This window comes from Diaphorina citri, unplaced genomic scaffold, assembly GCF_000475195.1.
Source record: "Diaphorina citri unplaced genomic scaffold, Diaci psyllid genome assembly version 1.1 scaffold2163, whole genome shotgun sequence".
NCBI classification, from domain to species: domain Eukaryota; kingdom Metazoa; phylum Arthropoda; class Insecta; order Hemiptera; family Psyllidae; genus Diaphorina; species Diaphorina citri.
The window spans coordinates 16,983-34,806 of record NW_007379588.1 but is presented as its reverse complement, the minus strand read 5'-3'; the positions used below and the strand labels follow the sequence as shown (position 1 = coordinate 34,806).

Here is a 17,824-nt window from a genome sequence, read left to right as displayed (position 1 = left end):
GTCTCATCACTCTCTGTAAATCTTTTACTCTCTCTCTCATCAGTCACATCACTCTCTGGAAATCTTTTACTCTCTCTCTCTCTCTCTCTCATCAGTCTCATCACTCTCTGTAAATCTTTTACTCTCTCTCTCTCTCTTTCTTTACGCTCTCTCTCTGATCAGTCTCATCACTCTACGAGTATGTAAATCTTTTACTCTCTCTCTCATCAGTCTCATCACTCTCTGTAAATCTTTTACGCTTTCTCTCTCATCAGTCTCATCACTCTATGTAAATCTTTTACTCTCTCTCTCATCAGTCTCATCACTTTATTTTTTTTCATTTGTAACTTTCCACATGCTCGAATTAACTCTGGCGGCGGAATAGTGACAGAAAAAAGTGATAGATAGACACTATAAATTTTAGTGACTGTTACCAGTGGCGATGGCTAACTTTGGCCAAGTAGGCGTCCACAACCGAGAACAGACCATCGACCCTCGCCTAGTACCCCAACCAAGAGAAATTGAACAAACCATGCTAAACAATAGAATTGTCATCAACGGAGCCTTGACCACAGTACCGATCCTCGCAGAAAATCGAGAAATTGAGCTGAGTATTTTTTCTCCGATAGTCGAAGGTCAATGTTCCATCCCGGCTCGACTGGGATGGAACATTGACCCTCGGCCCGGAACGGACCACCCAGGCCCGACCATGGTCTATGGTCGCCTTTGTGGCCGAGCACTAACACATTGATTTCTCATTCTGGAGGACTGTCCTTGAAATCAACAAAATTTAACTAAATATGGACTACTAAAATCAACTCCTTTTTGTACTCCCCCCCAATTTTATGAAAAGAAACTCAAACAAGGACTGAACTTGTAGCAAATTCTCTCTTTCTTACCTGCCGTTAGGTGATAGATTTTTTTTTTCTTCTTCTTTATTAGAGTGGCTGGTTTCTCAAGATTGAGCTCTTCCACCCAACCACTAGTCTCTTACCTGCCGTGGTATTCGGCGTGGAGGGCGGCTGATGTTTTGAAAGACATTGCGGCTGAGAAGAAGAAGGCAATTTGTGACTGGTGGGAGGGGAGGGTGCTGGTTGCTCATTGGTCGACAATTTGTGACTGGTGGGAGGGGAGGGTGCTTGCTCATTGGTCGACACAAACGTGAACTTGCGGGGAGGCGGGGAATCTTTCTGAAGCTTGTTGGTCTTCGGGGCGCCCGGGGCGACCTTGGAGGAGTTAATAAATAAATGGAAGAATTAATAAATGCAGTGATAGAAATGCGGTTTCTTTGTGTTATTATATCACAACTTTGGCTTGCGGGGAGGCGGGGAATCTTTCTGAAGCTTGTTGGTCTTCGGGGCGCCCGGGGCGACCTTGGGGGAGTTAATATATAAATAGAAGAATTAATAAATGCAGTGATAGAAGTCCACGTCTAAGATGGATAGATGACAGAGATGAGACGCGGGGATATCAACTTATCAACCAGGAGGCATATGAAGATCGGGTTTCGTGGCGAAGGACTATTGATGAGGCAATTAACGTCTGCGTTTCGTGATGCCGCAGGAGTAAGTGAGTAGGTAAGTAAATAAATAAATGCCGTTTCTTTGTGTTATTATATCACAACTTTGGTGTTCACTGCAGTCTGCAGCATAGTAGGATTTTCCGAAACTCTCAATGATACTCGTACAGTGATTAATGTTTACCTACCATGCTGGCACCGGTCGCTATGCGCATTTATATTACATAGCTACTCATTCCCCTCACGAGGCTGAGTGGGCCCCGCAACAGTCGGTCACGGAATCAATCATTTGCATGATACAATTTTTTTGACCCCGCCGAGAATTGAACCGAGTCTCCCACTCGCAAGGCGAGCGACCACTACGCCATGGGAGCCGACCTTACCTTTGGGGGAGGAGCCGACCTTACCTTGGGGGAGTTGGGTTTAGAGCTGGCCCGGCCCACTGGAGGGAGGGGTGGGGCCTGCGTCTCATCTAAGGTGTGGCCTGGCAGACGACCGCCCTGGTTGGGTTCGAGGCCGTATTTGAGCAAAAGTCGCACGACGTCCACAGACCCCGCGTCGACAGCTACGTGTAGGGCGTTGGAGAAGATGAGGGGGAGGAGAGGATGAGGGGAGAGGAGGGAGGAGGAGGAGGACGAGGAGCTAGAGTAGTACCCGCCAGACTCGATCCTGTGGACATGAGAGAGACAGGTATGTCTGGGTTACAACTTACTACAAGAGGCTAGTAGACAGTATAATCCAGTTTTTTGCTGTCAACAATTTGGATTTGTAATAGCTGTGTAGAAGTGCATTTTGTTCTACTGGACTGGAATGTTACTAGACATCTGGACGAGACTAACTAGCACACGACCGGCAATTTACTGCTTATATTTCGCTTGGACCGGTTCTTTTTCTCCTCCATTGTTGTACACCGGTGTCCCAACCGGTCGTGTATTGTGATCCAAGCATCAGAAGTTACTTGGATTCTTATTCCTCTCCATTGTTGTACACCGGTGTCCCAACCGGTCGTGTATTGTGATCCAAGCATCAGAAGTTACTTGGATTCTTATTCCTTGGATTTCATCAGTAAATGGTTTCTTCAAATTAAATTGATCCCAAGGGCAAGGCAATGTCTAAACCCTTGACAAATGGAGTGTGCCTGAAGGCATGTGGAGATGCTCTGGATTTCACTCATTTGTCTTTAGCTACGACTAACAGCATTATGTATCTAAGTACCTACTTACTTTTGGATGAGGTTTTTGGATTTGGTGAGCAAGATTTCCACATCACGACTTTGAGTTTCGCAAGAGTCGCCTTGGTTGTTGAGAGAATTGTGAGCATGGACCTGAAATCAAATATAAAATCAACATGAGAGTCGTGAGACTAAAAATAAATCACAGCAAATGAAGTCAAGAAAAAAATGTCTGGTTACAAACACATCAATCAAGCTCAACAATCAACAACTGAAAGGACATTTGACAGACACATTAGGCGATCAGCGACTGAACACAGAGAAGAATTCGTGAAAATTTATAAACTTCATTAAAACGCGCTAGCGCTCCACCAAGCCTAGTCAAAAGTTGACCGCGCTACCGAGAGATATTAAGGAGCGCAGTAGTGCTCCGCCCCACGAAGGCAAGAAGTATGTATACGCCACAGACCAAGTAGCCCTTTTCAGGTAGTAGTAGTCCTAAATTAAATATTAATATGTAATAAGCAAAACAATCAAACTAAAAAAAAAGTAGATACAAGGACACAAGAGTCGAGACCCTCACCTGAAAGTTGACGGCAGCTCCATACTTTAGCAGCAAATACACGATAGATGGGTTGCCCCGCACCACCGCCAAAAACAGGGCCGGTAACGTGAACAGATACTGACGGGTGTATACGCGTGCCATGTGCGTGACGTTATCCGAAGCCAGGGCCGGATCCACCTTGAGCAGACACTCGGCCTCTTTGTGTGGCACCTGAGAACAAGCGATGGAAATCTCAAATCTAGTTTTGTTCTCAGTAAGTTCCGATGTTGATCCCCTAAATGGACAAAAAAAAGCCCTTGTTTGTCGAAACGAAATACATATTATTTGAAGATTTCAACAAATAAATTTCTCGTGCTCTAATTGCTCATCTGATAAGGAATAAGTTCAATTTGGCAGTTTCAGTGCTACGAAATGAAAACGGCGGAGAAACATCTATCTTGTTACTACGGTTCATTATCTTAGTTAAAAGGACATTGGTATCTCCAAATAATTATACCATAGACGCCTGCTGTTACGTATTATATTAGAAAATCAATTAAAATAAATACGTTAAACTAAGATTGTGGTTGTAGTCCTGATAGCCCGGCATAAAATCTCCGAAATTTTGCACACTTTACGAAGTGGACTAATTAAAAATGTCTAAAATTTTGGGTGGAAATATCCGTTTTAGGGTTGCCCGGCATAAAATCTCCGAAATTTTGGACACTTTACGAAGTGGACTAATTAAAAATGTCTAAAATTTTGGGTGGAAATATCCGTTTTAGGGTCCCCTGATTCCACAAATTTTTCCTACAACGTCTCCTGGAAAAGCAGGTACATTCAGAAAATAACGTTATTGCTCACACAAACAAAAGTGGAGAATTTTATATGTTTCTATTTTTGTTCGTACATCATTTTCTTTTTTCGTCCACAGACCCCGCGTCGACAGCTACGTGTAGGGCGTTGGAGAAGATGAGGGGGAGGAGAGGATGAGGGGAGAGGAGGGAGGAGGACGAGGACGAGGAGCTAGAGTAGTACCCGCCAGACTCGATCCTGTAGACATGAGAGAGACAGGTATGTCTGGGTTACAAATTACTACAAGAGGCTAGTAGACAGTATAATCCAGTTTTTTGCTGTCAACAATTGGATTTGTAATAGCTGTGTAGAAGTGCATTTTGTTCTACTGGACTGGAATGTTACTAGACATCTGGACTAGACTAACAAGCACACAGGACATGAGAGAGACAGGTATGTCTGGGTTACAACTTACTACAAGAGGCTAGTAGACAGTATAATCCAGTTTTTTGCTGTCAACAATTGGATTTGTAATAGCTCTGTAGAAGTGCATTTTGTTCTACTGGACTGGAATGTTACTAGACATCTGGGCTAGACTAACTAGCACACGACCGGCAATTTACTGCCTATATTTCGCTTGGACCAGTTCTTTTTCTCCTCCATTGTTGTACACCGGTGTCCCAACCGGTCGTGTATTGTGATCCAAGCATCAGAAGTTACTTGGAGTCTTATTCCATGCTTTCTCCAATAATTTGGCCTCGGTGTTTAAATCATTCTCCGACGATCCGACACTGAAACAGACACAATTGAAACGTTTTATTCAAGAGTGACCTACAGACACAACACTGGAAACGTTTTATTCAAGAGTGACCAGAGAACGAAAGTCGCGTTTTGAGCTTTTGAGTAAAACAGCTTTCGATTTTCGTTGAAAATGAATACGAGTATTGGTGGGAGGCTGGGAGGATTCTACAAAAACTCGTATTATCTTGATGAATAATTAATTTAAGAGAAAGGTATTGGTATTCGGAATTATGCAAATCGTTAAACACCCTATAACATCTATTTTTACTTCACTACCTACTGTTTGGGAAATTATGTTTTCTAGACTAAGTATAGTACAATTTTTATTTTGAGTTTTCAGCACTAATAAACCTCCAAGTTAAAGGTCCTTGAAGTAATACCAAGCTTTGCCCGGCCAGTGTATAGCATCCCTTTAAAAAAGTTAAAGGGGCCTTTCTATAAAAGGTTTATTTATAGGTAAAAAGCACGTGGAGAAAATTGTTAGGTTTTCCAGGAAAAAGGAACATGTACCACTCGAGTTACTTGAGTATAATAAGCAGTAATAAAATGGTTTCGAGTGGCTACAAGCTGTTTGGTGTTTGTGAAAGCTTCGGAAAGATAGAGAGAGAGGTAGAGATGTAGGGAACAGAGTTGTGTGTTTTTTTTATTTTTTAGTTTTTTTTACTTTACTATTATTTTATTCTTCTTTTTGTGGTCTTTTTCTTCCTTTTCTATTCCTTCTTCATTAGAAGGATAGGGAGGTGAGGTACAGCGTTGTGTTTTTCGTGGTCTTCTTCTCTTTACTCTTAGTCTTCCTTTCTTCTTCATCTTTATCATCATTTTTTCTTCTTTTTCTTTCTCGTTTTCTTCTGCTTCTTTTTCTATTAACAGGAAATCTAGTGAGGAGGCGAGATTTCCATGATAGGCAAGATAATCTTAGTCCTTTTCCAATGCCTCCAAAAAATAGAATGTTAACAAAATGTGTTTGTTGTTTTCCTCCTAAAGAAGTAAGTGAAACGTTTTATTCAAGAGTGACCAAAGAACGAAAGTCGCGTTTTGAGCTTTTGAGTAAAATAGCTTTCGATTTTTTTGTTGAAAATAAGTACGAGTATTGGTGGGAGGCTGGGAGGATTCTACAAAAACTCGAATTATCTTGATGAATAATTAATTTAAGAGAAAGGTATGGTATTCGGAATTATGCAAATCGTTAAACACCCTATAACATCTATTTTTACCTCACTACCTACTGTTTGGGAAATTACGTTTTCTAGACTAAGTAGGTATAGTACAATTTTCATTTTGAGTTTTTAGCGCTAATAGATCTCCAAGTTAAAGGGCCTTGCAGTAATACCACGCTTTGCCAGGGCAGTGTATAGCATCCCTTTAAAAAAGTTAAAGGGGCCTTTCTATAAAAGGTTTATTCTGAGAGGTATAGGAAAGGGGCCTTTCTATAAAAGGTTTATTTATAGGTAAAAAGCATGTGGAGAAAATTGTTTGGGTTTTTCCAGGACAAAGGAACATGTACCACTCGAGTTACTTGAGTATAATAAGCAGGTAAAATGGTTTCGAGTGGCTACAAGCTGTTTGGTGTTTGTGAAAGCTTCGGAAGGATAGAGAGGTAGAGATGTAGGGAACAGAGTTGAGTGGTTTTTTTTCTTTTTTTTTACTTTCTATTTTTTTTTTCTTCTTTTTGTGGTCTTTTTCTTCCTTTTCTATTCCTTCTTCTTCATTAGAAGGATAGGGAGGTAAAGTACAGCGTTGTGTTTTTCGTGGTCTTCTTCTCTTTACTCTTTAGTCTTCCTTTCTTCTTCATCTTAACATCATTTTTTCTTCTTTTTCTTTCTTGTTTTCTTCTGCTTCTTTTTCTATTAACAGGAAATCTAGTGAGGGGGCGAGATTTCCATGATAGGCAAGATAATCTTAGTCCTTTTCCAATGCCTCCAAAAAATAGTATGTTAACAAAATGTGTTTGTTGTTTTCCCCCTAAATAAGTAAGTATGTAGGCTATGTACCTATACCTACCTGAGTTTTTCCACTTCTATGCCTGCAGGTCGTACAATTCTCGGTTTTGCCAAAAGAGCCACTGAAGTTTCCCTTTAATCCCTACATCTTAAAATGGTATCACTTAAGTTCCCCATCTCTCAAAATCATACCTCGAGCAGGATAAACAAGGTATATTCTATTCTACACTTTGGCTTTTGTTCAAGCGTAGAAGCACGAAAAACGTCCAAAAATGCACTCAATGGACTCAATACTCATAACCCCTGTACTCTGTAGACCCGAGCGCTAATTTGTCCTCAACGGGGCTAATTGTCCACCATTGGGACCAAACAGTCCACTGTCTCGGCGTGTCGAGGAAATTTCATTTTAAATTTTACGATGCTATAGCTCCCCCCCCCCTGTATATCTATAGCAGCTATACTCACCAAATAGGTAAATTCCTAGGTGACTCGTAAGTCAGCCAATTTGGCAAAATGGCGAGACAGCAAACTCTCGAGTGAAATCGGAACAATGTAAAGTGGGACTAGGAGTATTAACTAGAATGCTTTGTTTAGACTGTTCAGAACTTCAGACTCTGTCAAAATAGGGATATAATGCACCTATTAAATCATACCATTACCTCTGGAAATATGACAAAATATATAATAAACGGTAAAACCATTAACTGTGAGACGAAGGTTTTGAGAAACGACAACGTGCTACGCCATTTGCATTTCCCAACGAAAAAGACATGACGCTGCAAAATGCACAACATTAAATAATAAACCCGCTGCCGGGGGTAAATGACTCGTTTCCCAGTGAAACATAGAACAACATTTGTCAACATAATTCTCCAGAAATAGAATGGAGAATAGAATAGAATGGAGAATAGAATAGAATAGAAGAGACTCGGAGAAAGGAAGAAAAATATTCCGTTCCATTCCGAAAGACAGAAGACAGCTGGGGGTAATGTTGGAATTCAAATTTCTCTCTCTACCGAACGATGGCAGCTACAGCGTTGCCGCGTGCTTTTCTAGCTCGATTTATTGCCAAACCGTTTTCCGACGTTTTGTTACAATTGTTTCCACCTGAGCCTCACCCTCTGTACGGAAAAAAAACATGACTTTTTATTTTCGTAAGAACTAGGAGGGGGCAACAGACATCCCTAAGAAAAAATGCAAAGAAAACAAAGAGTTAGGAAATAAGACATTGTTCCTTTCGATGTTCTCACCTTCTTAGGATCTGTGGTTGGCTGGAAGAGCTCCTCCAGACGAACTCTGCGACTTGTGACCACTGCCACAAAGTCAGGGAAGAAATGTTTGGCAAAACCTTTTGACCTGCCTCGGTAGTGTAGTGGTCAAGACGCTCGCCTGGTAATCAGGAGGGCGTGGGTTTGATTCTAGCCGAGGTATGGGATTTTATCCTTCTTTATCTGAGAATTTGACCACATAATAATGGAGCTCTAAGGGTTAGGTGGTAGAGAACGCCTAAGGCGTTAACCTCGCCTAGTGGTTGCCTTCCACTCAAGAGTCTATTATTATTTTGTGCAACGACTGGCTTATCAACTTATTAATATAATTCCAAATGATATTCCAAAGAATTGATGCGAGAAGATGGTACAACATAATTACGGTCGGCGCTTACAAAACAACACGGCCTATCAACTTTTTTTTTTCATTTTTATTTTATTATTATTATTATTTTTTTAATCTTGACTATTTCTGACGAAACTTTCCGCAATTTATTTCAATAATCATAGGTCGACAAAATTTGTAAAAATGGCGCTACAATTTTAACTTTGGTGTTTGTACCGCCTACCCACGTCGGACAGACGGACTAAAAGGCTGCTTTCTAGAGTTCCTGGGTCCACAAAGCTTGTTAGGACCCAGCGGTAAGGTAAAATAATACATGTACATTGTATCCAAAGAGTACATACATAGTATCCAAAGAGTACATACATAGTATCCAAAGAGTACATATGTAGAGAACGCCTAAGGCGTTAACCTCGCCTAGTGGTTGCCTTCCACTCAAGAGTCTATTATTATTTTGTGCAACGACTGGCTTATCAATTTATTAAGATAATTCCAAATGATATTCCAAAGAATTGATGCGAGAAGATGGTACAACATAATTACGAAGTAACTTCTGTGAGGATCTAGTATGGCCAGATATTTGCACAGGACAGAGGGACTAAAAGGCTGCTTTCTAGAGTTCCTGGGTCCACAAAGCTTGTTAGGACCCAGCGGTAAGGTAAAATAATACATGTAGGTACATTGTATCTTCAACTTCTGCTTGTTTCAATAGTTCGATCGATTACCTTCCTCGGATATTCACAGGGAAAAATTAATTAAATTTGTACTCGTTTTTCGATTGCAAATATTTCAACGGGTTACTTTCTGGTGTTCTCGTGTTGACCCAGCACCTAAATGGGAAGTATTGTGTCTCTTCTTGCCCATCTGATGAGAGGCATACTACGGGATGGGCAAGACGGACTAAAAGGCTGCTTTCTAGAGTTCCTGGGTCCACAAAGCTTGTTAGGACCCAGCGGTAAGGTAAAATAATACATGTACATTGTATCCAAAGAGTACATACATAGTATGTATCCAAAGAGTACATACATAGTATCCAAAGAGTACATACATAGTATCCAAAGAGTACATACATAGTATCCAAAGAGAGATCCTAAGAGAAGTGCGACCAAATAACACCCTTGGAATGCAAGGGTAAGAACAAAAGTAAAAGCGGGAAGAGGGACAGACGAAGAATAAGGGGGAATTTGCTTTATTTTTCCCGCTTTCTTATTCACCTTTCCTTCTTCCTCTTCTTCTCCTCGTCTCCTCTTCTTATTGTTCTTCTTTCACTTCTTCTTATTCTCTTCTTCTCTTCTCCTTCTTCTTCTTATTCTCCTTCGTCTTCTGTCCCTATACTTTTGAATTTGGCGTATTATTTGCTTTCACTGTCGAGGCACTAAATTACTTGGAAAAGGAGACATGGAGTGACGGAGTTTGTGAGCTGAGGCAATATTTTACGTAGAAGGTAGCACTATACGAACATGAAATTTAAAATGTAGGTGAGTGTGTTTACAGAAGGTTTCCCTCCCATTTGGAAACCTTTTTCTCATGGTGATGTGTGAGATTAGGAGAGAGAACTTCATTTGGAAAACTTGTGTAAATTTGCTCACAGTTTCCCCTCTGTGTAATTTTACGTAGAAGGTAGCACTATACGAACATGAAATTTAAAATGTAGGTGAGTGTGTTTACAGAAGGTTTCCCTCCCATTTGGAAACGTTTTTCTCATGGTGATGTGTGAGATTACGAGAGAGAACTTCATTTGGAAAACTTGTGTAAATTTGCTCACAATTTCCCCTTTGTGTGGGTTTTGATATTTTTCTGTATTGTGCAAATGCTATTGTACGTTAGAACGGTGAGTTTAAGTACAATTGGTTGAACAAATGATTTCACAACACTGTACCGAGTGCTGCCAAGCGTTACGCTATTCCATGTAGAACATTAGCCATATGTTTTAATTACGCTGTTGCCAGGTTGTGCATGTTAACAGAAGCATTAGGAGCGACATTATATTTTCGTACCGTGTTGTTAATATACCTGGGGAGTCTTGGGGAATTGTGAGTTTAAGTACAATTGGTTGAACAAATGATTTCACAACACTGTACCGAGTGTTGCCAAGCGTTACGTTACACTATTCCTGCCTGGGTGGTCCGTTCTGGGCCGAGGGTTAATGTTCCATCCCGGTCGCGACCGGGATGGAACATTAACCCTCGGCCCAGAACGGACCACCCAGGCCCGACCATGGTCTATGGTCGCCTTTGTGGCCGAGCACTAACACATTGATTTCTCAGTCTGGAGGACTGCCCTTGAAATCAACAAAATTTAACTAAATATGGACTACTAAAATCAACTCCTTTTTGTACTCCCCCCAATTTTATGAAAAGAAACTCCAAACAAGGACTGAACTTGTAGCAAATTCTCTCTTTCTTACCTGCCGTTAGGTGATAGATTTTTTTTTCTTCTTTATTAGAGTGGCTGGATTCTCAAGATTGAGCTCTTCCACCCAACTATTTCCAAAATGGGGATATAATGCACCTATAATTTCCAATAGTTCTTCCTATTGTTTCAACAGAGGATAATGTTTTAGTAGAAGATATGAACTATTTCTATTTAGAATAGGTATTAGGTACACAAATTATATGTATGTAGGTAGGTAGTGCTTGATTTTAACCATCGTATAGGTCTGTTTAACATTATATGATACCTATAATTACAGCAATATTGTTACATGTGGGAGGTCTTTGAGTAAAGAGCCATAATAGGGTCATTTTATTGATAGAAAACAATGCAGAAATTTGTGGTATGTACTTCTTTTATAGACCTGCTCAATGTGTAAAAATGGGTGAATGGAGGGAGGTAATGTAATGGAAATTAGTTTAAAGGGGAGGGAGAGAGAGAGACGGGGAAGAGAGAGAGAGAGAGAGAAGGAGGGAGATTTTTTCCTGCTTTTCATTGATTTCATACTGTGTACCCTACTTGATATAAGAATAGAATAGAACAGAGTACATGTAGGTAGGTAATATGTACGTACAGAAAGGAGGGAAAGAAGAAGTTAACCACAGAAACCTAAATAGCAGTTGAAGGGTTTATCATAAAAATATCTACCGACACCCACACTCATACATTTCATTGTTATGAAAAGTAAAATATTTTTACCTTCCTTATTTTTACAAAGGTAGATAGGTATTACCTACATTCTTTCTTTATGATGTGAAATATTTTTGAGAAACCCCAAATTTTAGGGGGGAGGGGCGAAATTAAAAATACAAAAATTTGAGATTTTTTCCTGCTTTTCATTGATTTCATACTGTGTACCCTACTTGATATAAGAATAGAATAGAACAGAGTACATGTAGGTAGGTATGTACGTACAGAAAGGAGGGAAAGAAGAAGTTCACCAGAAACCTAAATAGCAGTTGAAGGGTTTATCATAAAAATATCTACCGACACCCACACTCATACATTTCATTGTTATGAAAGGTAAAATATTTTTACCTCCCTTATTTTTACAAAGGTAGATAGGTATTACCTACATTCTTTCTTTATGATGTGAAATATTTTTGAGAACCCCCAAAATTTGTAAGTAGGGGGGAATGAAAAACACGAATATTTCGCAACTAGGTAGGTTCTGGGTTCTGTACTTTTGCTTCCTGAAACATCTCGAAATCTTCAACAAAAGAATTAGACACCTACCTAACCTGTTATCTCTGACTTCATTATTTTACTTTTTTTCTTAACCAAATAATATCTAGAAATCTTCTGCTGTCTGATCACTAAAAATAAATTTGGTTATTTTTCATAAATCACAGTTAAACACAAAAATATATAAAAAGGAAAAAATAAAATATAAAAAAGCCGCTTTTCACTCACCTCACTACTCCGCCGTAGCTCGGCAAATATACTCCGCTCAGATTTTGCCGTAGCCGGGGTCGCCTCCGGTTTACTTCGCGGCACTTGCGGACTATTCTTGAGCGAAATACACCGCCGCTCCGGCTTCCACGGTTTGGCGGCACGCGGCTCCAGTTTGCTCTCGAGGGAGAAGGACCGCTGCCGCGGCAAAAACTTGAGCGTGGCGCGACGTTGCTTGGGGGATTCGGAATCGAGGGGCGCAGCGGTTGAAGGGGCGACCCAAGATATGCGACGCGGGCTAGATAAGAGCCGCACGGCGGTCGAAGTGGAGGCCACGGGGGATGATACATTAGCTGGAACATAGGATACATGGGATGGGTATGCTACGACACAGACCACACTAGTCTAATGTAGCAGAAAGGAACTATCCATTGGCGCGACGTTGCTTGGGGGATTCGGAATCGAGGGGCGCAGCGGTTGAAGGGGCGACCCAAGATATGCGACGCGGGCTAGATAAGAGTCGCACGGCGGTCGAAGTGGAGGCCACGGGGGATGATACATTAGCTGGAACATAGGATACATGGGATCAGTATGCTACGACACAGACCACACTAGTCTAATGTAGCAGAAAGGAACTATCCACTAGAGGAATTGCCTTTATTGATGGTTCTTTTTCGCTTAATGCAGTCCAATTTACGTTAACATTATTGATGGCAAAAGATTACAAAGTGTGAAGGAAGAAAAAACCCCTATACCTACATAAATATACCTACATACGTAGATAGATATTTAGATACTTTTTTTTTGCAAGGCAAAAAAGCTTGGTGTGCAGAAAAACTCTTTTTTCCCTTCTCCTATTTAGCAATATTGTTACATGTGGGAGGTCTTTGAGTAAAGAGCCATAATAGGGTCATTTTATTGATAGAAAACAATGCAGAAATTTGTGGTACTTCTTTTATAGACCTCCTCAATGTGTAAAAATGGGTGAATGGAGGGAGGTAATGTAATGGAAATTAGTTTAAAGGGGAGGGAGAGAGAGAGAGAGAAGGAGAGGTAAAGACTAACGATAGTATGTGAAAATTTTGAAAGGAAAGGATAAATTAATATGAATTACAAGTCGGCGCTTACAAAACAACATGGCCTATCAACTTTTTTTTTTCTTCTTCTTCTTCTTCTTCTTCTTCTTCTTCTTCTTCTTCTTCTTATTATTATTATTATTATTATTATTAATTTTTTTTTTTAATCTTGACTATTTCTGATGAAATTTTCCGCAATTTCAATAATCATAGATCGACAAAATTTGTAAAAATGGCGCTACGATTTTAACTTTTGTGTTTGTACCGCCTACCCACGTCGGCGCTTTTAGGAAAACTGCGGATTTCACCTCAGTAAAACAAATTGATTTTGGTGATCTAGAATAAAAAAAAACTTGAAATTTATTTTATGAAAAAATCAGTTTTTTAAACTTTTCTTCACAAGCTTCTAAAAAAGGTGATTGGGCGCTTTTCTTTCCTAAACCTAAACGTCGAACTGTTACTTTGCTTTATACAGTTGTTTGTTTTCATTACAAGAACTGAGAGCTTAAGAAACCTTTTTACATCTTAAACCTCTACTATTTACTCACCTACGTTACTAACCTACATATTTACCTATTTACCTACCTACCTACTTATGTACATACCTGTGTACCTACTTATATTCAACTTATCCTCCTCCACTTACTGAGTGGGCGAAGAAAAGTCAAGAAGAAAATTCCGAGAAGCTTGAAGATGTAAACATTGTAAGCGCGGGTTTCTTTTTCCGGGAAATCTCAGGATTCTAAAAAGAAAAGGTGGTACGTACATACTTACCTAAAGTACCTGACACTTGTACCTGCTTATGTTTATACTTACCTAATACGTGAGCAGTATGTACATTGTAAATATTTCTTCTTCTTCTTCTTCTTCTTCTTCTTCTTCTTATTATTATTATTATTATTATTATTAATTTTTTTTTTTAATCTTGACTATTTCTGATGAAATTTTCCGCAATTTCAATAATCATAGATCGACAAAATTTGTAAAAATGGCGCTACGATTTTAACTTTTGTGTTTGTACCGCCTACCCACGTCGGCGCTTTTAGGAAAACTGCGGATTTCACCTCAGTAAAACAAATTGATTTTGGTGATCTAGAATAAAAAAAAACTTGAAATTTATTTTATGAAAAAATCAGTTTTTTAAACTTTTCTTCACAAGCTTCTAAAAAAGGTGATTGGGCGCTTTTCTTTCCTAAACCTAAACGTCGAACTGTTACTTTGCTTTATACAGTTGTTTGTTTTCATTACAAGAACTGAGAGCTTAAGAAACCTTTTTACATCTTAAACCTCTACTATTTACTCACCTACGTTACTAACCTACATATTTACCTATTTACCTACCTACTTATGTACATACCTGTGCACCTACTTATATTCAACTGATTGGGCACTTTTCTTTCCTAAACGTCGAACTGTTACTTTGCTTTATACAGTTGTTTGTTTTCATTACAAGAACTGAGAGCTTAAGGAACCTTTTTACATCTTAAACCTCTACTATTTACTCACCTACTGAAAACTTTCCTACGTTACTAACCTACCTATTTACCTACCTACTTATGTACATACATACCTGTGTACCTACTTATATTCAAGTTATCCACTTACTGAGTGGGCGAAGAAAAGTCAAGAAGAAAATTCCGAGAAGCTTGAAGATGTAAACATTGTAAGCGCGGGTTTCTTTTTCCGGGAAATCTCAGGATTCTAAAAAGAAAAGGTGGTACGTACTTACCTAAAGTACCTGATACTTGTATACCTGCTTATGTTTATACTTACCTAATACGTGAGCAGTAGGTACATTGTAAATATCCAGTGGCGTAGCGTGTATGTATGGCGGCCATACAACTCAAAAGTTCACTCTAATGCCCATAAATATTAATGGCATGTACTGTGATGGGACTTGGTAGACCTGTGCATGAGCCCAACACACCCTACACTTGAATTTAGAACACGCTACGCCACTGTAAATATCCAAGAATCCAAGTTCGGTGAACTCGTGAACTCTAGTACTGTGCCCTTACTCAGAAAATTAAAGGACCATTCTCATTCCCATCTCTTTGGATTCCCCATCTTCTACCACTATGAACCAAACGAATTCAGTCCCCGAGTAGATCCCTTGGATTCACTGTATTCAGATTTTCAAAAGACTTTTTTTTTCGAAATGAATCCGCATTCGATGGATTCATAATAGGATTCAGTTCAGTTTGAACAAGGTGTATTCTTATTCTAATAGATCAGTTGCGCTTACTTGGGTGGTGTTTCAAAGTCATAGAGCATGAAAAATGAGGACCAACAGAATTTTTCTTTTTCTTCTACGACTTCTAGATCCCGAGATAAATCGATTAAAAAAATGCCGGTAAATCCTGAACTTTGACGTCACGGCATACGCTCCCGTAGGCGATGACGTCACATCAAATGTCCCGAGCAAAGCTCCCTCGCAGGCAACGCATCAATGTGTTTGTACGCATACATTTCTGCGCAGTTATTCCTCCCCCAACAAAATGTCATTTACTTATATTTCCATGACATAAGGCCTCTTAATATTATTACACAAAAAATTCTCCCTCATAATATGGCTCAGAAGTTTTGACAAAATGAAAAAGAAGGAAATGTAACACAGGCAAATCATTTCAATTTATCTCAAGGATTTGGAAAAAAAAACTTGAATATCTCAGAATATAGTACACCTATAAAACGCCAAAATTTAACGTAATTAACTTTGTATCCCATTGAAGATCGAATCAAAAAGCGAAAAACCTCTAAATTCCCGTAAAAAGTTTTTAAAAAGAGAAAAACCTAAAAAAAAAAGTCCCAACATGGCTGACCAACCCGATGCAATGTTCCTACAAGATTTCCTCTGCTTTCTCAAATCTCTACGATTGAGAGCTCTGCACTTGCTCCCCAGGGATTTCTCTCCCGAGCCTCAAGCGGCACATCATTCACTCGATCCTTACGAAGTGGATACTCAGGAGTTGAAACCGTTCACCTTGGAGGCCAAACCGGAACATGTTAAGATCAAAGTGGACCCCTGTCCTTATGTGGGAACCAAACCGTTTGAGGGAAACCAGCAAATGTATGATTGTTGAAGCAAAGTAGAGGGATGTTGACTGGAAATATTACGGAGTGCTGAATGGAAATATTAAAGAAGAGTTGATCTCTGTGTCCGTTTGAAGGAAATCAGCAAAATTTGTGTGAACGCCGGGAAATTATATTGATTATGCAATGTGCTATTCGTTTTGAGGGAAACCAGCAAATGTATGATTGTTGAAGCAAAGTAGAGGGATGTTGACTAGAAATATTACGGAGTGCTGAATGGAAATATTAAAAAAGAGTCCTTTTGAAGGAAATCAGCAAAATTTGTGTGAACGCCGGGAAATTATATTGATTATGCAATGTGCTATTCGATTTTTTTCCCCCCAAATTGACCAATACCTACCTACATTACCTACCTACCTACCTATTTAAAATTCTAAAAAATAGGTCTCTAAAAGTAAAAAAAAAAAAATTGGCAATTTAAACGGAAGAGACGAATTCCTGGATGCTTTCAGACTCTTCACAGTTTTCATGAAAAAAAAAAAAAAATAGTTTTTAGCCTTACCTGAAAAGTTGCCAAAATCGACGTACCTACGTGTTACATGGTACTGAAGTTTGGATGACGATTATTGGGTCGAAGGCTATTGCATGTTTTCCCCCAAGAAGGAGAAGAAACCTCTTCCTCTTACCTTGTTGCTATTGGCCAGGTCAGGGCTGTGCGTGCTAGTGCGGCTTCGCACCGAGCCTCCTGTTGAGGAGACCCCGGGTTCGATGGTAGAGTTGGCACTATCGTCCTCCAGAGATTCGGTCCGTGTGCGCCCTACAGGCAGTTTGAACGTTCTGCCCGTGATCACGGCCGCGGATTTTGGTGCCTTGGTGGAGGATTGGGTGTTCTGGTTTTGTTGCGCTGAGAACATAAGTGGTCATAGTGTTAGTACTTATTAGAAAGGAATAAAAAGATATTTGATTTGTTAACCCATTAATAAATAATAAATAATAAATAAATAAATGCAGTTTCTTTGTGTTATTATATCACAACTTTGGTGCTCACTGCAGCATTGTAGGATTTTTCCAATATCTCAATAATCCTAACATCCAATGTTTACCTACCATGCTGGCACCGGTCGCTATGCGTATTCATATGTCATAGCTACTCATTTTCCTCACGAGGCTGAGTGGGCCCCGCAACAGCCAGTCACGGAATAAATCATTTGCATGATACAAATTTCTTGACCCCGCCGGGAATCGAACCCGGGTCTCCCGCGTGCAAGGCGAGCGCAGTGACCACCACGCCATGGGAGCTGACTTTGTTAGCCCAATCGTATTAACTTAAAACATCTTTTGGGGCTGTTGCCCTTACACCTAAGCCTCAGAGTGTATGGAATTAGCTGGAAGTCTGTTAACCTATCATACCCCAAAGCTGGAAATTTGTGAATCCACATCCCAAATCCAAAACAAGAAAACCTATAAAATACATGAGAACTAGTTTAGTAGACTGCTGAAGTGCTAAATGCTGGGATAAAGGGACTTTTT

At 39.8% G+C, this 17,824-nt stretch overlaps 1 protein-coding gene across 1 annotated transcript in view; it reads right to left on the bottom strand.

The window, feature by feature from the left end:
- Positions 1–1,280: 1,280 nt before the first annotated feature.
- Positions 1,281–17,824, bottom strand: part of LOC103518358 — a 28,379-nt gene continuing 11,835 nt past the window's right edge. The window contains exons 4-6 of the mRNA XM_026830183.1: positions 2,722–2,822; positions 1,906–2,167; positions 1,281–1,352 (exon numbers count right to left, since the gene is read on the bottom strand). Of these exons, the coding sequence (XP_026685984.1) occupies positions 1,281–1,352; positions 1,906–2,167; positions 2,722–2,822 (435 nt within the window). The remainder of the gene's footprint in view (positions 1,353–1,905; positions 2,168–2,721; positions 2,823–17,824) is intronic.